At 43.3% G+C, this 25909-nt stretch overlaps 1 protein-coding gene across 2 annotated transcripts in view; it reads right to left on the reverse strand.

Annotated features, from left to right (window-relative positions):
• Positions 1 to 25909, reverse strand: part of NUBPL (nucleotide binding protein like) — a 286398-nt gene that overhangs the window by 112009 nt on the left and 148480 nt on the right. For both annotated transcript variants that reach the window (XM_019518913.1, XM_019518914.1), the window contains exon 7: positions 3701 to 3794. In XM_019518913.1, the coding sequence (XP_019374458.1) occupies positions 3701 to 3794 (94 nt within the window). The remainder of the gene's footprint in view (positions 1 to 3700; positions 3795 to 25909) is intronic.

Here is a 25909-nt window from a genome sequence, read left to right on the forward strand (position 1 = left end):
CGAGGGACCCGGCTGGGCCAAGCCACACTGATGCAGTGCATGTAGGAACCTTGTCCCTTTCCCAGCCCTTCAGCAGACATTAGGAATTAGCCATTAGGAGGGACAGGGGGTTTTCCGTTGCAGCATCGCGGGCCACAGAAAACGCCTTGGCAGGCCGTATGGCGTCCCACGGGCCGTATGTTGGACAAGCCTGAGCTACTGCATGGGTGAAGCCCTATCACCAAAACATCACACATGACTCCCCAGTCCCATGGCCTATGGGCTGTAGGTTGCTAGTCCCTGATCTATACCAAAGCAGCAGTCTTGACTGGGTTGAAACTTAAGGGTCCCAGTGGAAACAGAGATCTAAAAAACAGCCTCAGACAGACATCCTAGACAGTATAGTCCTCAGCCTTCTTCCAGGTGTGAAGCATGTGTTCAGGACCAGGTGAGTGGAGCATCTTCAGGCCCATCCCAGAACACATCAGTGCCACTACCATATGCCTGAATATATTACCTTTTTGTATATCAACATATTTACCACAGGTCAGAAAAAAAATTAAAGCAACTGCTCCATCAATTACTCTTCATCAATGGCAATATTTAGATTAGTTGTATATTTCTGGATACATTACTTAAGGTTCAAAATTCCAGTTTCTCTTTTCACTACCAAATTCCTAATATTCATTCTTTTACTGTTGATAACAGTTTCTGCAGAAGCATATCAGATAGGAAAACCCACTTCAACTCATTAGAAGCCTTCTTATAGGCTTCCATGAGGTACTGTGCAACATTTCAGAGGCCACATCTTCAACTCCCATAGGCATCAATAGAATTTGAGGGAACACAATACATTGCAAGATCAAGAAACCAAGATTTAAAATTTTTTGATGCAATTAAAATTCCTAATACCAAAAAAGGATCCATTAGTTGTGACAGACAGTTTTCAGCTGTCCATTAGTTGTGACAGCTGTGTGCTTGATGAAGATTAGACCAAGTGTTTTTCTGTCATTTGTTCAGCTATTAAGCTATATGTTGTTGCTAAGAGCCTAATTAAAGTCTAAGATGTAGTAAAGCCTAGTAAATTTAGCAAAGCCTTATAGAAGTAATGGTAGGCCCTGTGGCATAGTTAAAATTAACCTTATCAGAAGAATGCAAGGCTTGTAATCCTATTGGTCAGTCTAAGGACAGTTGAAGTAAAAAGAATCTGAATGATTGTAAGTTATCCACATAGCTCAGAAGTTATAAATTGGCTGGCACATCCGGAAATCATTTAGAAGGAAGATACAGCTCTGTGAAAGGAACTACAGATTAGCCGCTGGCCTGGATTCAGTGGGCCCACAGATCTCAAGGAGCCCAAGGACTGAATACCAGGGTCCTTCCCGGTACCTCTCGGACAACACTGATCGGGGATGCCTGACTTCGCTAAGCTTTGTGGAAAGAGAAACTTGTCGTACATCAGGCATCAGAGGGGACTGCCAATAAGTTGCTGACACAAATTATTATCACCTGTAATTATCTCTCTTAGTATACTACGCTTAGTTGTGTTTTTGTTAAGTCAATAAACCTTTCTTACCTTTCTACCCCCAACAACACTCTCAATCCTGAACCCTCCGCAGGCAGCTGGGACAGTAAGTTAAAATATTGTATAGTTCGTCTGATCTAATTCTGTGTTTTAAACCAGTGTTTCTCAGCCTGCGGTACACGTACTGCTGGGGGTACACAAGACATGGGCAGAGGGAACACAGGTGCTGCATTTTGGTCTTCACCTGCTTGGGCTGCAAGCTCTGGCTGCCACCCCTCCTGCCATGTCCAGTGTGGCAGGGTTTCACTCCCCAGCATCAGTGTGCCAGGGGAAAGGGAGGGAGGCCCTGGGCCATAGTAGAAGAAGTGGGACTCAGCTCATGGCAGTGAAACTGAAGTGCCACAGTGGGACTTCCAGTTTTGCTTTTACCACATCGATAGGCAGGGGGTATGTGAGGTATCAAAGGTTGAGGATCACTGTCTTAAAGGATTACCTGACCTATAACTAAAACAAAATCATAAAGACAAACTGTAATCATTCATATGCAGCATGGACCAGAGGTAGGGAATATATTTTCCAATATTAACAATAACCTCTATTAATTTTTAATACATTTGCTTTTTTCCCCCAAAGACTGATTTGTTCAACTTTTATATCTTTCTGACTGCTGCTCCAGAAAAAATGCATTTTATATTAGTGGTATGTTAAGACTGCTGTTTGTATAGTTTCATAGTTTGTAGGGTCGGACTATGAAACTATAAAACTATACAAACAGCAGTCTTAACATACTCTCCACTGAACTCCCTCTCTAGATAGCTCAACATCAAAGTTGTGGCAGGCAAGTTGAGGGGAGGGGCTACATACCTGTAATCATCATCACCATTTAGGCTGGTGCGGTGGCAATGCACCTTCACAGGGCTTCAAAGGGGTGGAGGCGAGCTCCAAGGGTCCCAAAACCCCCCATGGGGAAAACTTACCCCCCGCCAGCCTGGCAGCGCAGGAACCGGGACTGCAGCCGCAGCTGTGTCAGCCAGCGTTACGCTGGCTGTTTAATCAGCTGTTCCCCAGCTGTACTGGCCGCCGCGCAGGAGTTTAAAAGCCCCGGCAGTCCCTGCAGAGGGGGGCAGCCGGAGGGAGAGAGAGAAGGCGAGCAGCACACCAGAGGCGCTGAGGCTCTTGCAGGGAAGAGGAGCGGCACAGCCAGAACAGCACTGGCAAGCAGAGCAGAGGAAATCTTTGAGCCCCCTGCCAGAGGCAGACCAGAGGGAGCACTTAGGCCCCCTGTAGGAGGCAGAGCAGGGGAAGCACTAGAGCTCCCTGTGGAAGGCAGACCAAGGGGAGCGTCTGAGCTCTCTGCAGGAGGCAGAGAAGGGGCAGCTTTTGAACCCCCTGTAGGAGGCTGGGGAAAAGGAGGCAACTCCACATCCCTCCTCTCCCCAGGAGAATATTTCTTCTAAAGTAATCCAAAATAGAAAAAAAGGAAAAAAGGGAAAAAGAAAATCAAAGAGCTAAAGAGAGAGAGAAGGTTGAGGCATCACGGCCGGAAGTATAAGAGCCGACTGAGCCTACTGGGACGTGGGTAGCCCCACCTGAAGCAGGCGGTGAGCAAGCCCCATGGGGGCAAAACAACCATCGCACCATCACCTATCCGGTTGGCGAGTGGGCAGGGTGTAGGGAAGGTGGAGCCCCGTGGAACATCGCACTGAATGATCATGAGTACCACCATTGTCAGGGAGCCCTTCCAAAAAGATCTCCACTGAACCCCCTCTCTAGATAGCTCAACATCAAAGTCATGGCAGGCGAGTTGAGGGGAGGGGCTACATACCTGACAGGCCACGTTACCCATAAGATCCCAGTGATCACAGCTGGACATAAGCAAGAACTTCTCCCTAAGGGTAACGAGAACCTGGAACACACTCCTGGCAGAGGTAGTGCAGTTGCCAACCTTGGGGATGTTCAAGAGGAGGCTGGATAAACAGGTTGCTGAGCTAGTTTGAGCTCATTAACCTCCTGCCTATGGCAGGGGACTGGACCTGATGATCTTACAGGTCCCTTCCAGTCCACTGATTCTAACCATTTCATATTATATTATTAAACTCTTCTAGCATTTTTACTGTTACTTTCTAAAAGATTTTTCTATAGCTACAAATAATTAAAATGACTTTACATTTTTGAAAAAGGCAAGCAAAAATGTACCTGCAATTGGAATATTCTGAGAGACTGATAACTGTACATCTCCTGTTCCAGGTGGCATGTCAATTACTAGATAATCCAGTTGGCCCCACTCTACCTAAAAAAAATGGAAATACATTTAAAAAAAAAGATAGGTACCTCTTTGGAAACATAGCTTAAAATTAGCATGGTATACTATACAACAGGGAAACCAGTGGTACATCTCAGGAGACTGATACGGTGACTCCTTTTTAGTCTTGACTTCATCAAGTAACAAGGACAGGTTTTTTTCTAAACAATTTGCAAATCTGTAGACTACTCAAAAGTTATGAGCATAACTTAGCTATGAAGAATAATCTTCTCAGACCTCTTTCCCACAAAATGTAGCAAAAGTCTCATTAATGTACAACTTTTACATCAGAAATACTGATGTAATACCTTATTCTAACCTGCGTTTATGTAAACCTTAATCTAGTCCTTCTTATATAATCAGTACTATTTAGGAATATTTTCCATTAACTTGTAAAGCATTTTTTATCACTGTTTGCACTTTGATACTTGAAACTATATGTAAATCTCCTTTTTCTGGTTTGCTATTGCAGTTACTCATGTATAAAGAGCAATCAGTACTGAATTTTTATTCAAGGAAAAAGAGAGGAGTAAAATATTTATTAACAAAATCAAAAGATCATTATATACAACCACTATGTATATAAGGCATAAAGTAGTAAGTTTAGACTGGTACCTTCCACCTACCTAGTGCCCCATTAAAATACTGGGTTCAAACCAGAATGTGCTGTTGTTATTTGGTATTATCTATATGATGTAAAGTAAAAGTATCTTTTACCTAAAAGCTTCCCAAGGATGTAGCTATACCTAAAGAAACTTAACACTGGGATGGCACAGAATTGCACCAGTGCAGAGTTAAGGTTGTTCAGTGGTGCCTAGTGTTCTTATGGAATATGAAGAATAGCTAAATTTAACCTGAAAACCAGGTTGAAAGCCAGTAGATAAAAATTTTAACAATATGCTACTCCCGTGTGACAACCTTAACTTGTCCCCCAGATAATGCTACAGATAACAGGACTGCTTTTGTAAAAGAACCTAATGGGTGGGCCACAATAACTAGGGGTCTACTAAACGCAAGGACACGGCTGCCCAATTTTGTATGCAAATGGCGTCCAGTCACCATTTTCATGGGCTGATTGCAGTGGGGCCCCCCACCTCTGATTGGTCAAGGGACCCCAGCAGTCCTGCCCCTCCCCACAGATTGCCAAATGGCCCAAAACCGTGGCTTAATAATGTTTCCCTTAATGGCTTCTTTGGGCTTAATCAAGGGATTAAGCCCATGAAAGCCATTAACTGATGCATTATTAAACAATCTAAGCATTTAATTAAACTCTAAATTGAATTGTGCAATGAAATTAAAGCTATACACAGCATGAATTGTAACTAATACCTTCGCTATACACTTTATTAGAGGGTACTGTAAAAAGGAGTTTATACTCAATGCTAACCCTGAGACAGGCAATTCATTCTATTAAACACCAGCATGTGACATCAGGTGAGAGTAGCTGCAGACATTCTCTGTCTCTGTGGGGTGAACACATGTCCATACACTAAGATGGCATGCTCAGAGTCCACTGAGTTTATTGGAATGATGAGGCGGCGTCTTGCCAGGGCATAGAGATGTGGAAACCAGCCGCAGACAGAATCCCAAAATACAGCCGCAGACCCAGGCAAAGGCATCTGGCACTCTTTGACAAAGTTAATGTAAGCAGCACATTCATTATCATGCTCTTTTTGCCATCCAGGAACTGATTTCAGTAGCTGAGAGTCACAAGTTAAAACAGGCACCTGGTTGGGGTCCAAAATGCGAACAGCATTAAGGAATGAGGCAGATGGTTGTCTGAATCGTGGTGGCAGTGACAAGCCATACCTGTAGTACTGGTTCAGCTTCACAGCTATTACCTGAAAGAGTTCTCATTTACACTGGTTTTCACACAGACAGCCTGAAGTTCCTGTGATGCCCTGTCTCTGACCCAATTTATCAAATTCATCAGCTTGTGTGCATGAACTGGGCAGCATTTTCAGCCACAAACGTTATTTGAAACTGAATGTTGCCTTGCCCTAAATGACTGAAGCTTAAGCATGCACTGTGTGCTGGGTGTGATTTCCACATTCTTGCTCACAAATTGCTGGTAGTGCTGCATATGCTTGGTATGGTAACAAACCATGCTGAACCTTGCTTTCTGAGCACAGGTTCTGGTGACAACGACACAGTGCCATGCAAGTTCCCACTTCAATGGGTGACAGATTCCCTATACTGGACCTTATGGCCTGGACAGCACTTGAAGGCTTCCTTGAAGGAGGATACCAGGCTATCCACATCAGGGAACTGCATATGTCAGGTGTCACTTACTAAAAACTGAAGGTGTGCATTGCAGGTGACATGAACTGCACTGGTCAGCATTCCTTGGAGAACATCAGAGAAAGCCTTTGGAACAGGTTAGGTGCCTGAGAGCCGTTGTTATGCCCCCTGCAGGTACCCCTCATCCCTGCTAAACTATCTCTCTACCCTGGCTCTCAAGGTCTCCCCCTTGCCTTCTTACATGATAAAATGTCTTGATAAAAATGTCATTAAATAGAGACTTCCCTCAGAGACTGGTAAGCCTAAGAAGCTCTCTCCTCTCCAGTGATCAACTCTCTTGACCTTAATTGTCTTAAGGGCTTATTGTGTGGCTTCATTCACCCACACACCTCATGCCTTGCAGGTGTTTTAGGTCACCAATCAGGTGGGACACTTGTCCCCAAATCACAAGGCCACCTCAAGTCTTTATTCCCTTGTTGGGGCTCCAGCCTTCCCAGCTTCCAGCCCTCTACTCTGGCTGGTTCCTTATGCAAGACCGCTGTTCTAGACCCGACTTCTGTGCTGCAGCCCCAAGCTCTGCCCTTATCTGGGCCCTGTGACTATGCCTTGAGCCTGCACTTAGCAGGGATCAAGGCAATCACATGCTGCTAGGGCGCTAATGGGATCTCCAAGTTTCCCTTTACAGTCACACCCAAATCACCAGTTAAAACACAAACATAAATTTACACCCTCTAGCAGCAACACAAACACCCAGCCCACTAGCTGCCTACCATCCTTCTTCCAGGATGTGAATCACAGCCCTTGGGTTGCTTTCTCCTAGCTCCCTGCCCAGCAGTCATCAGTAACAGCCAGTCTCACTCCCCTGCTCTGGCTCTGCATCTGCCTTTTATACTCCTAAAGCCCTGCCCCCTTCTGGTCATGAGACTCCTCTGTCAGCCGACTTGAACACAAGACTGCTCCTTAACCTCCACTCAACTGGCTGTCTGTGCCTGTGCTACAAAGACCCTGCCCTTAAATAGGCCATGACACTTTCCAGTTACAGGGCAAGGGTTCCCTGTTACAGCCTTACACATGTACATGGCATTGTCGAACAGGAATGCTGAGATCTTGTTAAATTTTAAGTCTGGTCTGTTCAGCTCCTTGGTACAAATAAAATGTTCAGCACATAATTATCTTGAGGGTCAGTGGCTTCATCAGCCACAATAGAGAAGGATTCATACTCTGCCAATGCAGATTTTGTAGACTGTACATGCAAAGCAATCACCACAGGGAGATAATGTTGGCAAAACCTGTTGACACACAGAAAACTGCCAACATTTGGCATGATTTAGTACAAGCAGTCCTTAACTTTGGGTGATCAAGTTTCTCCAGTATGATGTTCGCCACTGCGAAAGCCTCTATAAGGGAAAATGCTACCTCTTGCCTTGCCAAACTGCTTTCCATGGTCCTTTTAAAAAGCGAAGACATGGTCACTTGTTTCTTGCTCCAAATTTTAGCCTCTGCAACAGCCTTTTGCTGTCATGTGCACATCAGATTCTAAGGCTGCTAGCGGATGTTAAAAAAAAACCCAACAAAATCACACTTTACTGGAAGCAGCAGCATGTTACTTCAACCCAGCTCTGCAGCATCTGTAAAGATCGGGCACTTTAGAGGGGTTTTGTATGCTTTTAGTTAAAGCTGATTCAATCAGCTGTCAGATAAAACTGCCCCCAAAAATCCCCACTAAAGCCCTCAATCATTACAGACACTGCAGAGCCAGGTTGGCACTGCCTCTTCTGGGCTAGTGCAGGGCTCAGTGCAGGAACGTGCCAAGTTTAAAGTAAAGCACTGTTTATTTGTTTGTTTTTTTAATGTCAGCAAGCAGCCTAAGTGTCAATCTATGCTGGTTTTCCTCGACACATCCAGAGTAACATTGCAAGCGGTACAGAACACTTTGCCTCCATCTGCGTGCAAGGTCCCTGCAGGATACTGCCTTACGTGGCCAAGTGCTGAAATGTATTTTGTTCTCTTGGAGGATTTCTTCTCAGTGCTCATGCTGAATCCTCCTCAGGCTGCAGCATGCTGCAGGGTGCCAAAACCCTGACTGGCTCCTGTCACAGACTCAGCCTCTGACTTGCCCTTCCCCACACCTCACATCTGGCGCTTCAGGACTACAGGGCTTCCAACCCTTTTCTCTGCTTGCCAGTAAGTTTTGTTTTTTTTTGTTTTGGGGGGTGAGTTTAGCAGCAAACCCATCAAAGTCACAGAGCCTGTCATTTTTCACGGGGCCCACCTGATTTCACATTCTCAAAAAAAAATGTGAAATCATGATTTTGGTAGGTTCCTAATGATAACTAGATGTAAGGAAGTGCCATTGTTTGCATCATGCTCCAGCTTTGAATTCCAATATTTATCTTCATATATTCTAACTGCCTTCCTAGTTTATGCGTATTGAATAGTGGAAGGGTTCGTTGAAACAACTTGGCAGTAACATGTTGTTACTGCAATGTGACAAAGAGTACACATAAACTGTTCAGTTTTGTAGGTAGTGGAGAAGAGGAATATTCCCACAAATAGTGCCTAGAGACTCATATAACTGCTATCTAATGACATATGGCATAGGGCTCTGAGGCTGAGGCCAGCTTGACACTACACACTTCTGCCAGCCTAGTTATGTTGGCCAGGGGTGTGATGGGAAATGATTGTTAAGCAACAATAGTTGGGCTGTCAAAAAACCCTACAATAAACAGTCAAGGTTCTTTGAGTGAATCTGATATCTTTTATTAGACCAACTATTAGACTGGGAAGAGCACGCACCAACGACTGAAGCTTCCTCAGCCTGACAAAGGGTTTTTCAACCTGAAAGTTTGCTTTAAAATTTTTTTCCAACTATTTAAGTTGGTCTAATAAAAGATATCAGATTCACCCAAAGAACCTTGTCTGCCTATGTCCTTAGACCAACACGGCTACAATCTAGACCCCTGTACAATAAACAGTTACATTATCAAAACTGCACTTTTGCCAATACAAGCTGCGTGCACATTAGGAGCATTCCTGGTAAGGACAACGGTTAAGGGGCTCTAGCGTTTAGCAAGTCTAAAGCAGCATGTCCATAGTAGGATATTGTTTAACTAGGTAAACTAGTTAAACAATATCCTAGGTAGGTAAACAATATCCTAGGAAGGTAAAGCTAGCTCCCATTTGTTGCATTTAATCTAAACCAGTGTTGTCTTAGCAAAGAGAAGGTGCCAAACTTTATTCTAGTGTTCATGTGTATTACTGCAAAGTAAGACATCAGAAGACAACCGTAGAACTGATTGTTTTCAGAAGGTTTGCATTACCTTAATTTTTTTATCTCCTGGTTTTCAGAGGTTTCAGTTTAGAGACTTTCTCCACTCTAAGATCTGAGACACACTATTGGGCAACCATGACTGTATTGCCTGGGGGTTATGGCACTCTCCTGGGAGGTGGGGCATGTGGGTTTAAATGTCTTCAAGCTGAGGAGAACACTGAACCCATGTCTTCCAGTTCCCGCACACGTGTTCTTTTACAAGATATTTTATAGAAGCAGAACATGGATGGTGGCACCACTATCACCTTATCCTCTTCTTCCTCTGGGCCTTGGTCTCTCTATTTTCAGTTTTCTCTTTTTAACAATGGAAATGTCAACATTCCCCCATCTCACAAGAATAAATATTGTGAGGTACCTATAAGCACCTTTCACTGAAGAACTGATGCACAGATGTGGGGATTATGGAAGGACAGAGCTGAGAATGCCCATCACTCCACTGCACAGCTCTGACAACTTCCTTGCTATCCCACCTTTTCCTGCACTGTTCCAGCATTCCCATCACTGCTCCAAGTGCTCAACCAATTACTGCTTCAGCACCCCCAGAATTCCTTTCAGCATGTCCACTGCTCCAAGAACCCAAAACAAACCTATCCCTAATACTTAGCTGCCTAGTTCACCCAAACACCCCTGCTTCACCCTCTTCCTTGCCTCTCTGTCTCCATTGCCCTGGTAAATCTGGAGAGGCCACACAGAGATGAGGAAGCAGTAAGGCAGAGGGGAGTATCCGTCTCAGCTTGAGGGAGAAAATGACAAGAGTGTGGAGATACAAAATTCTTAACCCAGACCTGGGCCTGTTATTTGGGAAGAACACGCTAAAGCTATCTGAAACCCAGGAGCCTTAGAAAGGTATGAAGTGGCCCATTCATCTCAATAAATATTCTCAGCTAAAGGCAAACACCTGAAGGAGAAAAACAGTCTGAAATTACAGTACTGAGAAGTGTAAACTGCTTCTTTAATCTCAGGGGTTTTTATCCTTCCTCTATGCTCACGATCTTGCCATATGCACATTCTTACCTCCTCACCATATTGACTACTTAATGCAAGCTCACAGAGGAAAGTCCAGGGAGAAGGACTCAGGTTCCCAAATTGTAGGTCATGCATTCACAGAGTGTGGTTTTAAAATAATCCAATGAGGAACAGGACCACTCCAGTTTGTGAGGTAGGTCAAAGAGAGAAGCTTAGATTTTGTCCAAGGAAAAGGGGATCCTCAGATCATAAATCATTCATGGTGTAGCAGGAACAGGGGCTTCAACCTCCTAAATCATGTTAATACATGAAGGAGAACTTGGGGTGACAAGACTCCCCCTCACCCATCATCCATTCTCTACCATACCTAGAGACCTACTGAATTCAAGCCAGCATTTTATTTTTAGTAAGTTTTCCTTTTCTTCTTCCGCAGGTTTTGCAGATTTTTCAGGCATTGCCCACCTTTGATGGAAACACTGGATTTTGCAAAATGTGTGACATTGCAACTTGGGTAGGTCCTTAAGCACATCCCTCTAATCTGGCTATCTCAACATCAATTCTTCTAGTATGAGCCCTGCATTCCTTTTCTCTTCTCACCATACTCCCACAGCCTCATAGACTTGTTACCAATTTCTACCTGCTCTTCTTTCTCTACCACGAATTTTCCCAATTCCCAAATTTTTGGCACGTGAACACCACATTTTCCCTTCACTGACAGAAGACTGTTTAGAGAATCCAAGTTGTTTTACCTAACATACAGAGATTTCAGCCATATAGAAAAACTTTATTTGAGGCTTTTCAGAGCAGGAAAACAATCTGAAGATAATTATTGTATACAGATACCCTCTACTCTAGACAATTTCTTCTTTGGTTCTGGTTTATTTCCTTTTAGCAATTAAAAGCTAAATAAGAATGACATTTGGTGTCTGAGAATGCCAGTTCTTTTGTTTATAATTACTGTGACCAATATAAAATATTTATCCTAGCACACATCAAGTATTAGAATTGTTCTACTGCCTAATTAAAAAGTAACCCATTATTAAGGTAATAGTAAGACATCCTCTGGATCATGGTGTACACATAAGAGGTCTAGTCATATGCCTGATGAATCCATTTGTGGCTGATAAGCCCAATTTGAAGGCAACACAGCACAGCTTATTATAAGTTTCACAGATTCATATGTTGTCTTTATGTAAAAGAGCTCTATGATTGCACAGAACTCCAGTCTAAAACTGGAAATAGGCCTGGTGAAACTCTGGGTCACGGTCAAACAAACAACGGTGATTTAGTGATGGGAGTCTGCTATGTACCACCAAACCAGGAGGATGAGGTAGATGAGGCTTTCTTCAAACAGCTAGTGGAAGTTCCCCTATCACATCCCCTGGTTATCGTAAGGGACTTCAATCCTCTGACATCTGCTGGGAGGGCAATACAGCAGTGCACAGACAATCCAGGAAGTTTTTGGAGAGGGTTGAGGACAACTTCCTGGTGCAAGTGTTGGAGAGACCAACTAGGGGTTGTGCTCTTCTTGATCTGCTGCTCACAAATGGAAGAACTGGTGGGGAAGGTAAAAGTGGATGGCAACTCCAGCAGCTGTGACCACAAGATAACTGAGTTCAGAAGCCTGAGGAAAGGAAGGAAGAAGAGCAGCAGAGTAAGGACCTTGGACTTCAAAAAAGCAAACTTCAGCTCACTCGAGGAACTGATGGGCAGGATCCTCTGGAAGTACAGTCTAACAGGGAATGGAATTCAGGAGAGTTGGCTGTATTTTAAAGAAACATTACTGAGATTGCAGAAAAAAAATAAATTCCAATGCACAGGAAGACTAGCAAGTCTGGCAGAAGACCATCTTGGTTTATCAGGGAATTCTTCAGTAGTTCAAACACAAAAAAGGAAGATTAAAAGGAGTGGAAATCGGACAAACAACTAGGGAGGAGTATAAGAAGGATCCAGGGAACTACAGACCAGTCAGCCTCACCTCAGTCCCCAGAAAAATCATGAAACAGGTCCTCAAAGAATCCATTTCCAAGCACTTGGAGGAAAAGAAGGTGATTAGGAACAGTCAGCATGAATTCACCAAAGGCAAATCACACTTGACCAACCGGACTGCCTTCTATGATGAGAAAACTGGCTCTGCAGATGAGAGGAAAGCAGTGGACGTAATATACCTTGTCTTTAGCAAAGCTTTTGATACCATCTCCCAAAGCATTCTTGTAAGCAGCTGAGGAATTATGGGTTGGATGAATGGGCTGTACTGTGGATAGAAAGCTGGCTGGATTGTCAGGCTCAACAAATAGTAATCAATGGCTCACTGTCTGGCTGGCAGCTGTTATCAAGTGGAGTGTCCCAAGAGTTGGTCCTGGCACTGGTTAAGTTCAATAGCTTCATCAATGACCTGGAAGATGAGATGGAGTGCACCCTCAGCAAGTTTGCAGGGGACACCAAGCTGGGGAAAGCAGTAGATACGCTGTAGGGTAGGGCTAAGGTTCAGAGAGACCTCAACAAATTGGAGGATTGGACCAAAAGAAATCTCATGAGGTTCAATAAGGAGTATAAAATCATTTACTTAGGATGGAACAATCCTATCCACAGGTACATGCTGGGTACTGACTAGCTAAGCAGCAGCTCTGAAAAAAAGGACCTGGGGATTACAGGAGACAATAAGTTGGATATGACCTAGCAGTGAGCCCTTGTTGTAAAGGCAGCTAACAGCATAGTGTGCTACATTAATAGGAGCACTGCCAACAGATTGAGGGAAGTGATTACTCCCCTCTATTTGGCACTGGTGAGGCCACATCTGCAGCAGTGTGTCCAGTTTTGGGTCCCCAACTACAGAAAGGATGTGGACAATTGGAGAGAGTTCAGTGGAGGACAGTGACAATGGTTAGGGGGCTGACGCACATGACTTCTGAGGAGACACTGAGGGAACTGGTCTTATTTAAGTCTGGAGAAGAGAAGACTAAGAGTTGATTTAATAGCAGCCTTCAACTACCTGAAGATTGGTTCCAAAGAGGATGGAGCTAGACTGTTCTCAGTGGCAGCAGATGACAAAACAAGAAGCAATGGTCTCACCTTGTAGCAAGGGAAATTTAGGTTAGATACTAGGAAAAACTCTCACCAGGAGGGTAGTAAAGAGCTGGAACAGGTTACCCAGAGAGGTTATGGAATCTCCATCCTTGGAGGTTTTTAAGACCTGGATAGACAAAACTTTGGGTGGGATGATATAGTTGGGGATGGTCCTGCTTTGAGCAGGAGGTTGGATTAGATGACGTCCTGAGGTGCCTTCCAACCACAGACCCTTATTGTCTACGATTCTATAATACTGTTTGAATTGAAAACCAAGTTTACACCACACTGCTTTCTTCTTTTCTCTCTTTGCTTTCATCTGCTGGATCAAAGCCCTTTATGTTGAGCTGCACCCAGTGTCAGATGTTCCCTTCAGATCAGGCAGGATTCTGTGTGCTCCTCCCGACTTTCTACATTGATGTTGAATGACTTCATATAATTTTGCACACATCATAGTACCACCATACAGAGCAACCCTGCTTTCTACAGCCATCTTGAATCTCACTGTACAAAATATTCTTGGGGACACTGGTCTCTTCCCATTCTCTTCACACAATTTCATAGATTTCATAGATTTTCAGGGTTGGGAGGGACCTCAATAGATCATCAAGTCCAACCCCTGCCCTGGGCAGGAAAAAGTCTTGGAGTCAGATGACCCCAGCCAGGTGCATGTCCAGCCTCATCTTAAAGACCTCCAAGGCAGGGGAGAGCACCACCTCACTTGGAAGCCAGTTCCAGATTCTGGTAACCCTTACTGTAAAGAAGCTCTTCCTTATATCTAGTCTAAATTTGCTCTCTGTCAGTTTGTGGCCATTGTTTCTAGTTACTCAAAGGGGCACCTTGGTAAACAGATCGATCTATTGCAACCTCCTCTCCTTGATAGTGGTTTCTAAGTGTGTCAGCCCTTCATGCTCCAATACCTCTGTGTTTAGTATTTATTTTCCCACTTTATTTATTTTCAGGATCTTATGCAGACATCTTGTGAACCTGTTCAGTCTCTTGATGTGCCTAGTATATGTAGTCCACATTTCTGAACCATAAAGCAGGGATGAAAGAACACACGTCTTGTAGATTCACAACTTCACCTTAGCTGATAGTTTTCTGTTATTCCATGCATGTTTCTGTAATAGCCCACAATTCTTAGCTGCTTTCTGATTCTGTTAGTTCAAGCTGAAGGTCAAGATTGTTCAACAAGCCTCCATCTAATCTGGTTCGAAGATAAATGCTATCATTGCCATCCTTGAATGCATAAAGAAGCAGGAATGAAAAGTAGATGTTAAAAGTAGCAGAGGGGCTAAGACACGCCCCTCTTTAACCCCGTTGTTGATGTCAAAGGCATTTGATCCTTTGTTTTCATGCACTACATTTACCTTTATACTTTGATGTAATGAGCAAATGATGTTCAACAGCTGGGGGAACAACCCAGTTTCTTCAGAAGAGTAAAAAGGCCCTGTCTGTTGACTGTACTGAAGGCCTTCATCAGATCAATGAAGGCTATGTACGGTGGTATTTGTTTTTGTCTACATTTCTCTTGCAGTTGCTTGATGAAAAATCAATTGTGCAGTGTCCTGGACAAAAACTGCATTGACTTTCAGGATATATTCTTTCACCTAGAAATTGTAATCTAGGGAGCATGATACAAGTGACAATTGTTCCAATGATATCTCTGTCGTCACAGTCACTTCTATTCCTTTTGTTTTTGTATAATTGTACACACTGAACATCTTTGAAATCTTCTGGTACTGCTACCTCTTTCCAGTGGAGCAGTATAACTTCATTAAGCTTTCAAAGTAATTCATTGTTGGCACACTTGTAGATTTCAGGAGGCAAGCTGTCTTTACTGGATGTCTTGTTCCTAGGAATCAATTTAATGGCTTTCTGCAAATCTTCTAATATAGGTTCATTGTGTAAATCCATCCTAACTTCGAACTGTGGTAATCCTCTGAGCTCTTAGCATTTGATTTCAGTCTCACTGAAGTATAGAATTCCATAGCATTCAATCCAATGCTCATGTTGTTTTTGTTTATCAGTAACGACATATTTGTTTAAGTCTTTCAGCAGAGCTGTTTTCTTCTTGACTGGATCAACTGCTCATTTGATGCTGTCATGCGTTCTATAGCTATCACTTGTGTCAGCTGCTTTCTGAATATCATCACAGAGTTTCAACCAAAAGTTTTGGGCACACATCTTAGCCTCCTTTTGCATTTCTCTTTGAGCCTTTCTCAGATTTTCCAGGGTTATGGTGTTGGGGGATTTCTTACAGGTGGTTAATGCTGTCCTCTTGTTCTCAAGTAAAAGTAGAAGGGTTTCAGAGTACTCTTCAAACCAGTCTGCATTTGTTTCATTTTTTGCCAAAGGCTGGGACAGCAGCATTGTACATGATAGTTTAAGTTTTTCCAAGTCTTGATGGCTGAGTTACTTTCACAACTTCTTCACTAAATAGCCTGCATTTTTCTGTGTCTTTAGTTTGGCGGATGTCTACCGGAGGATGATTAGTAGTTGTGCAATGGTGGATCTTTTTGACATTGATTCTGACTGTGAAGCAGACTAAGGCACCATGATAAGACCTCATCATGCACAGGATTTCTTACTGGTGGTTACACCTGGTCAGTACTAGATCTAATTGGTGTCAGTGCCCTGATCTTGAATGTTTCTACAATGTCTTTCTTGTGACTTTCCCAGCAAAGCAGGTGGTGGTAACACATAGATTTTGACTTGCACAACATTCTAACACTTGCTAATCATTTTCATTCATTTTACCAATTCCATGTTTGCCCAGAATACCAGACCAATTCTTAAAACTACATCCAACTCTTGCACTGAAGACGCCAAGTATTATAATGGTCTCATTTGTCAATCTCTTCTTCAAGTCATTGGTAGAAAACATTCTTGTCTTTGTCACTAGCTTGAAGGGTAGGCACACAGACGCTAAACAAAGCAATGAAGTTATTCTGTGTATGCATGCTAAGTGTCATGAGCTGAACAGATATAGCAATGAGGCTTTCAGAGAAAGACACTAAGCTATTCCTAACAGCAAAGCTTACTCACTGCTCTCTCTTTTTCCTGCTGGCTTCCCATGCCAGAATATGGTGTAATCTTTCTCTTGGATAGAACCTATATCTGAGAGCCGAGTTTCTGATAACGCAGCAACGTCAATTCCAAGTCTAACCACTTTATAGTTTAGTAGTGTCCTTTTCCATAAATCAGAGTCCAAATCGAACCCAGGGGCTAGTGTCCAAATGCTGCAGAACACAAGTCAATTTATCATTTTGGCTAGTATAGATCATGCCAAGACTTTCAGCATGTACACCTAAGCAAGAGTATGGAGGAGTGGAGGTTGCCCTAGACCTACCATTCTACATTTAGACCAGAGTCCAAAGGCCAGATCAAGTCTAGACATTCAGTGCCTCAATAGTTGTAACTTCTGCCAGAGAGCAACAGATTAAAGCTGCTGCTGACTGCCTAATGCCTCAGTGAGGATGAGGACATGACCCTTAGCCTTTTTTCCAACCAAGGAATACCCAGAAGGCAGTAGGGGCAAGGGTTTTGAGGTGATTCATAGACGTAGGGTCGGAGGGGACCTGAGCAGATCATCAAGTCCAACCCCCTGCCCTGGGCAGGAATGAATACTGGGCTCATATGACCACCACTAAGTTAAGCTCATATGACCCCAGTTAGGTAGTTATCGAGCCTCCTTTTAAAGACCCCTAAGTGGAGCCAGCACCACTTCCCTTAGAAGCTGGTTTCAGATCCTGGCCACCCTGAAGAGGCATGGGACTCTTCAGCCTGGAGAAGTGTAGGCTCAGGGGGGACTTGGTAGTGGGACGGGGAAGAGGGGGTTCCAGTGGCAAAGCCCCCTCGCTGCCGCTGCACCACCCTGCCCCCCCCCACCTGCTGCTGCCACCACCCAGCCTCAACAACAGCCGGCAGAGAGGAGAAAGTGGCGGGGAGGGAGGGAGGAGAGGCAGGGAGAGGGGCATGTTGTGTGCCGCTGGGTGTCAGCAGCTGTGCAAGGGATGGGGGCACACATGGGGCCGCCCTGGAGTAGTGGGGGGCCCACGGGGTCAGATGCGGCGTGATAAATTAAAAGGTAAAAGAAGACTACCATAAAAAAAGTTATTGGGCAGTTCACAACTAAGTAAAAGTCCAAGTTTCTTAGACAGACATTTTCTAGAAATCATGAAGTAAGGTCTCCAGGACTAAGCTAGCATATCTCCATATATAATACTGACTATGCAAAGCTTAAATATACATGGTTTTGAAATTAAAAAAACAAGACAAAATTCTTCATAACAGATGATAATCAAGACTAGATAGAAATGTTAAGATACATGTGTTCTCCAGTTATTCAAAGGCTGAAAAGAGAATTTAAACAATCTTGACTAAAAGAAGCACCATGTTCCCCCTCAGGATGCTGCCAGCGCAAAAAATAACTTAATGGTTTTTCTTCATGCTTTCCACATGAAAAAAGAATTATGTGGGTATTGGCTGTGCAGCATAAGAAACGTCTAACAGGAAGTGAAGAATAGCAATTGAGAAGCACAAATAAACATATTTAAAGATTTAAGATTTTTTTAAACATGGATACATTAAAAAAAATAACAAATACACCCAAAGAATGCTTTGAAAAATATTATAGATTTTGAAATAAATAGTTACAATGTCTAGACTTTATATCAGCTATCTTGTGCTCTAGTAAGCAAGTAAACTTGGCAATGTATTTTGTATGTCACTGGCCATGTCTACACAAGACGGTATACTGCACAGTAGCATCAGAAAAAAAACTTTGGGGGGGACACTATTGTGCAGTAACACCAGTTACTGCACAGTCATTTAGCACTTGGTTAGGCAAGTACTAAATGACTGCACAGTCCACTGCTCATGCACTGCTCAGCCACTGAGAACTTTTCTGAGTACTATCCAGCCACATATACCTCAGAGCACTTTTTAATATGTGCAAACTACAAGCCCGAAATATTTCTTTTGCATACCATATTCTTGAAGAGTACATATTTTTATATACAGATTTAACTACTATGGTTTAAAATATATTTTTGTAAACTTACTTTTGTGCCTAAATGAACCTATTTCAGATGAGTAAAAATCCTAATATATTAGTTAACATTTAAGAGTAAGGTATTATTATGTTATTAAGGAAAGCCAAGTACCTAACAGTCCTTGGAAATTAAACTCAAATATCTGATTATGCTACAGTGTAGCGAACAAAGAAAAGAGCAGCATGAAACAGTAATCACATCAAGTTTATAAGAGTAAATACAGTGATTTTACAGTGATCCCCAGATCCCTATAGGAAGTCAGAAACAAACAAAAATAACACTGTATTGGGCAGGGTAGTGAAGGTTATTACCTAAGCAAAGACTACCCTTGTATTTTCTTAGAAGAAAAGCAGGAGTTATTTGCATCAACACAACATCCTAAGAAAATTCATGAGCTACAGATCTAGAGCTAATGCGTACTGTGTTTTCTCGTATACACCACGTCCCCAAATATAGCATGTACCATATTTTTTCAAGGCCTCAAGAAGGAAATAATATCTTACTTTGAAGTACAGGTAAGTAACCTGAAATCTGGGGTCTCTGGAGCTTAGGGCCATAAACCAAGGCTGGAGACCATTGCGCTAAGGCTGGTGGCTGCACAGCCAGGTCCAATCTGGCCAAGGTGGCACTGGAAACTGAGTGGCACAGCAGGGAAGGGGCCAAATCCAGCCATGGCAACACTGGGAGCCACACAGCAGGTCCAACCCTGTGGATTGGCTCTGGACCTCTGTGCCAGGTCCAACCCAACAGACAGTCCCAGACTCAGCATGCCAGTCTAATCCGGTATGTGGCTTCAGAGCCAATGTGCAGGGTTGGGCCATCCCCACACCCCAACCTAGTCCAGCATGTTGCTGAAAGGTGGGGCTCTCCATAGTTCCAGACATTTTATGGCAGATGCGGGGGGGAGAAGCAATGGCTGCATTTATTGCCATGGCTTCCAGAGCTCTGGCAATTAATGCTACCACCAGTCTCCCCCCACCACTTGCCACCAAGTATTTGAACCAATGGAGAGCCTTTTCCTCACATGTAATGTGTACCCCAATTTTTCTTAGTTGGTTTGGCAGTAAAGCTGCAGGTTATATGCAAAAAAATAAGGTATTTATTTGGAGGAAGTCTATAGAATATATAATTGCAGCCAAAATATATATATCCTGCAGTGATTCAATACATGGCATACTTTTCTTGGAATCATTATTGAACTACTGCCTCAACATAGGATGCTACTGTACTACTGAAAGCAACAAATTCGATCCTCAAAAGAATTCTAACAGTTTTGCAAGAGTTGGATTTGTTGGTCTTACTCCCCAGACCAATTACACTGGAACAATTATATTCTGTCTCCTGAGAATTCCTGCTATATATTCAATTGGCAAAGTTATTCTTTGCTTTTTTTTCCTGCAACAAGATGTAGTCCTGAAGCATATCCCTTCCTTCATGGTGTGACACTGCATTAGCTTGCCTATTTCCCTCATAGGTTTTCAATGATTCTCTGCCATCAGCATGGATCAACTAACCTTCTAGTTAAGATGCAAAATTCTAGCCCCTCTGGGGTAACAAAAATTCTAAGAAACTACCCAGACCTGCGCTGAGCACATCATTTTTGGCCTTCCCTTCCTCGTGTCAATTTAGGAACGATTGTCCAAATAAATGGGACTGTCAGCTACCTGTAGCTACAAGTTTCCCTACCTCTTCTTGTCAGGGCCTCTTATTCTAGTGTTGATAATACTCTCCCCACGGGAAATGATGATCAGAGACCTCTCCAAGGGTTCTACCATAGTCTAAACTGTCTTCTAACTGTCATCAGGATTCAGGCTGTGCTCCAGGCAGTCCCTGTCCAAATCTCTCCAATCTCATAGTCTCCCCTGACTTAACTCCATGTAATTTTTCCACCTCCTGTACATTATACTCACTAGAATAGGGTTCATTCCCAACTTGACTGTGAATCCCCCTGTGGAACACTTATCTTTCAAAGACCACACCTTCCAACAGGGGATGGAAGATTCCAGGCCAGGGCCTGGGCCCAGCTGTCCTTGAAGGAACAGATCATCCTGTTATACTCTCCTAAATATTGTTCTGTGCACAAAATGACTGCTGCTTCAATAATCATAGATTTCATAGACATTAGGGCTGGAAGGGACCTCGGAAAATCATCGAGTCCAGCCCCTTGCCCAAAGGGCAGGAAGTCAGCTGGGGTCATAGGATCCCAGCAAGATACACATCCAATTTACTCTTGAAAGTGTTTAGAGTAGGTGCTTGAACCACCTCCGATGGCAGACTGTTCCAGACCTTGGGGCATCGGACAGTAAAGAAAGTCTTCCTTCTGTCCAGCCTGAAACGGTCTCGCAGCAGTTTATGACCGTTCAACCTCATCATCCCTTGGGGCGCTCTGGTGAACAAACGTTCCCCCAGATCCTGGTGGTCACCCCTGATAAACTTATAGGTGGCCATCAGATCACCCCTGAGCCTGTGCTTTTCCAGGCTAAAGAGCCCCATGGCTCTCAGCCTGTCATCGTAAGGTCTGTTTTCCTGACCTCTGATCATGTGCGTGGCTCTTCTCTGGACTCTCTCAAGCTTTTCCACATCCTTTTTGAATTGTGGAGCCCAAAACTGGATGCAATACTCCAGCTGCAGCCTCACCAAGGCCGAGTACAAGGGGAGAACGACGTCCCAGGATTTGCTTGAGAAGCATCTATGGATGCAAGCCACCGTTTTGGTCGCTTTAGTAGCAGCAGAATCGCATTGCAGGCTCATGTTCATCTTGTGGTCAATGATGACCCCCAAGTTTCTTTCTTCCGTAGTGCTAGCCAGCATAGCACTGCCGAGCCTATACGGATGCTGCAGGTTTTTCTTCCCAAGGTGGAGAACCTTGCATTTTTCGGTGTTAAACACCATCAGGTTCTCGTCCACCCATTTGCTGAGCCTGTCCTTTCACCTGGCATGGATGCTTTGCCCCAAAGTTTGGCGTCATCGGCGAACTTGGCCAGTCCACTCCTGACTCCAATGTCCACATCATTAATGAAGATGTTGAACAATATGGGTCCAAGGACAGAGCCTTGGGGGACCCCACTGGTCACAGGACACCACGATGAGTGACTGCCATCAATTACAACCCTCTGGGTCCAACCATGGAGCCAGTTTCCCAGACAGTGGATCATGGTGGACCCAAGGCAACAGTTGGCTAGTTTCGCCAAGAGGTGATCATGGGATACCAGATCAAAGGCTTTTTTGTAGTCAAGATATATGACATCAATCTCATCTCCCTTGTCCAGGTGATAGGTCACCTGGTCGTAGAAGGAAATGAGATTGGTCAAGCAAGACCTACCCGCAACAAACCCATGCTGGCTATCCCTTAGGATGTTGGCATCGGCCAGTCCATTAAGGATGGCCTCTTTAATAAACTTTTCTAAAATCTTCCCCAGGACAGAAGTCAGGCTAATGGGCCTATAGTTAGCCGGATCCACTTTCCTCCCTTTCTTGAAGATAGGTACCACAGAAGTGATTGTCTAGGAAAATACAGACTTTGCTTCTGGATATGGATTCTTTGGAATATAAAGCACCTCTGCACATCTATTGAAAGGTTTCTTGTTATTAAACAAAAAAATTAACAAAAATGTAATTTTATCTATATAACCAAGAGAAAGAAAATATGAGGTGACCATATCTCTCTTTTTCAAGCGTCCTCAATAAGACAGCACCAATACCAAAGTAGCATTTACATGTTTTTTCTAAATCATATTAAAACTAATTCCTTTTCGGGTGGATATTTTTATCATAAAGTTGTAAACATTTGAAAACAGAGGTTAATGATGGAATCTTCAGTTCATGCTAAAACCTCATTGCTAGGCAACTGTAAAATATACCGCTAACACGTACTGTGATTAAATTATTGTGTTGTGCTTAATTTCTGACAGTTAATCTCTTTTCTCACAATTTTCTTCAGAATTCATGATAAAATCATGTTTATTAAACTATCAATACTCAATTATAGTTCCTATGCACCTCAGCATGCTGGGAAGTTGAGAAGATAACAGCGATTGAGGCATTATATACCTCTATGGACTTGCAGAGACCTAAGGGAGGACAACATCTCATTACAGAGTTCAGAGGTAGCTAGTCTCACATCCAACAGGAAAATTGAGATGAACAAAAAGTGTCAACTGTGACCTCGCTATTGCCATGGCCAGAAACAATCCCCTCTGTGGCTGCCAGCAGAGTCAAACTGTTGTGCTCACCAACGAAAGTATTGCAAAGACTTAGAAAAATATACTACAGCAATGCCCAGAAAGTTATGGATGGTGAGAAGAGAAAAACATGGAAAACCCTATTCTTCAGAATGCCCTCATGTTAGGAGCCCTCAGAAATTCATGCTATTCGAGTTCTCAGAAACTTTCCCATCCAAATTAGTATAAGGGGAGATCTAGGATCCATGAGACTGGGAGAAGAGTTGCACTGGGCAACAAAGGTCTGAAGGTCCTTCATGGTGCTTTTCAATTATTCTTTTCCACTCTGAAGGATAACATGAAAAAGCAATTCCACAAGGAGAGACTCATGGAATTTATTTGCTTTTCTGTTCATCTCCTGCAGGGTGTTTTGTTTGTTTGTTTAAGTATACAACATCCCTTTGTTAAACAAAAACAATATTGCATTTAATATAAGATAGACTGTTTGTTATGACACAACTTATATCATTTCAAGGAAAAAGTTTAAGGTCTACTGTTATTAAATCTCAAAAAAAGGAAAGTTTTAATTAAATTTGAAATTGGAACATGAAATCAGACAAGTGGCTTACTGAAATCCACTACTGTTATTTCCTAGCCATTATTAAAACGGTACACACAATCAAGCTGTGATATAAAATACTAATTTATATGCAAATCCTGTTTATATGCAACATTTTACCAAATCATGGCCATTAGTCCTCATGTTCTCAATCAGTTCTTAGAAATGTGTCTATATGCAAATGTTGCTTGCATACAACTAAATGAGCTCAGATTAATGACACATTATAAGGAAGGAATACCTTTTGCAAGCAAATAAGTGGACAGGGATCACAAAAATTGCCTTGTAATGCCAGATAGCTGTCAGCGCCTTTGCATGTACAGAAATGTTAATATCTAACCTACTCTAATATGTACAGTGTGTAAAACATTTCAAACCGTGGAAATGTAATTGCACTTTCCTTAAGTATAGCATTCATCTTTTTTTGAAAAGGTTTAACTTGACGTTTATTGTTAAAGCAATGTAATTAAGTGCCATGTGCTTCTGTGTATTTTCCCCTCACTCAGAAACACCATGAATGCTTCTCTGTAAATTGCTTTAATCAATCACTACGTTTATGTGACAAATCATAATCAAAATACCAGATATGCATTCTGAATAAATATTCAAGATAGGAAGTATAACATGAGACAGAGAGTGCACATTGCTCTGGTATGTCTGTTTAGGAATGAGGTGTGAGAGTACACTGCACACAAGGCAGCAGTAGAGAACATTAACACAGAAGAGGAATTGCTACTTGTAGTTTTGCAGTAATCCTGGTGTTTGGTAAATAATAGAGGATATTCCTTATTTGTTCTTACTGAGACGAGTACATGCAGAGTTCTAATCAAGCAACACTGCAGGAACAACCTTGGCAGCAACCAAGCAGCTAGCAAAGCTCTAAACACTAATAGCAGAGTAGCTCTAAGATGTTAATTTCAGAGAGCTTAAGGTATATTCTCCAGTGGATCCCTCTCCCTCAGAAAATGCCACCTATATCTAATACAGTCAGATAGGAAGGACAGAATAACAAAGCTAGGGAATTGTCCAGATAACTGCTTACATGCCGCTTCCTGTATACATTTATTCCTTTCAATCCAATACTAAACAAACATCAAAGGTAATTTTTAAAGGAAATCCTTTTAGGATCTCATTTAAGCATATACATTTTATCACTTTAAGAAACTGCTATTTTAAGAATAAACAGTATACATTAGAACTGATATAGAATGAAATGCATTACATTTAAATATACAGCAGTAAAATATTTTCATAGAGGAATAATCAAAGAAGAAAATTAACATATTAAAACTGGAGACATTTCCTAACCATACCATAGGAGACGTATTCTCCCCAGAAAACTTTACCATCTGTTATTAAAAAAGACTGCCTAGGTCAGAACAGGATTTTCTATAGAATCTAATCCATTTAGACCATCATTTCTCAGCCCATGGGTCGTGACCCCAAAGTGGGTTGCAAAAATATATGAAAGGGTTGCAAACAAAGTTTAGAAATGGTTCACCAAACTATAAAATTGGATTCTCCTTTAAAGGAGAAAAACATGGAAAACTGTCTTTTCCCTTGCAAGCTGGCAGTTCTAGCCTGCAAGGGGCTGCTTGGAGCTCCACACGCCCCACCCCACCCCACTCCCCCAACACCCATCCCCTGCCCCACATACTGTGAGGCTGGGGCCTGGGTCAGGACAGGCCATCAATGTTTACAAATGGGTCCTGGTACCAAAAAGGTTGAGAACCCCTGATTTAGACAATTTCTGAACAAAGGGTACTGAACCTACCCTTTAGTAAACCACCACTAGAGAAACCCAATACTGAGTGATTAAATTAATTCAAATCTGATCAGCTTTACTACTTCACCACAAGGTCTAAATGCACAAAATAGCATATGAAGTTATGTTACTCTGGTAACAGCTTATACAAGCTGCAACTCTGAGCTAGTCTGTGGACATTAATTATAACTGAAGACACAGTATGACAGTGTACAATTACTATACCTTTTTCATAAGGTAACTAAATCAGAGTAGAATCACACTGGTGTAGGTTTATACATGATGAATACACTTGAATTTTATATAGGTACTAGCCAACTGCCCATCAAGAATGATGTGGGGGTGGGGGAGGCACCACCCAAAGCCCTGTGCTGCCACCGCTCTGCCTCTGGCCCCGTGGGCACCCACCATGTCTGCTGGATCTGCCTCTGGCCCCATGCAGCCTGCTCCAATCTCTGTGGTGGGGACGCATCACCATGACAGTGGGGGCTGAGGGGCCAGGGACCCCACTCCCACCCCTCAGTCTCTGGTGTTATGAGGGAGGCAGGGATGGAGCCCTGCGTCTGGTCCCACCCCTGCTTCTTGTTCAACCCCAGTCCTCCACACCCCACCCCACACTGGGTCCTGGCTTGTTTCTCCCCTCACTCCATGGTTGCCACCTGCAGGAAGCAGGGCCTGGGGGGCGGGGCCAGTGCCCTCCATCTGCTCCGTTGCTGTAGGGAGTGGGGGGCAGGGCCAATGCTCCTGGCCCCCCCCTCCATCTGCTCCGTCGCCACTGCCTGCAGCGAGCAGGGGAGAGTGGGTCCCCTGTGTTTCTGCCATCACGGGGCCCCCACCATTCACCCCCTCCCCCCCAGGCTGGGGGCTTTCCCCCCCGTCGCTTCGGGTCAAGGCCCGG

The sequence above is a fragment of the Gavialis gangeticus genome, unplaced genomic scaffold, assembly GCF_001723915.1.
Source record: "Gavialis gangeticus isolate Ggan-Ray unplaced genomic scaffold, GavGan_comp1, whole genome shotgun sequence".
Taxonomy (NCBI): Eukaryota; Metazoa; Chordata; order Crocodylia; family Gavialidae; genus Gavialis; species Gavialis gangeticus.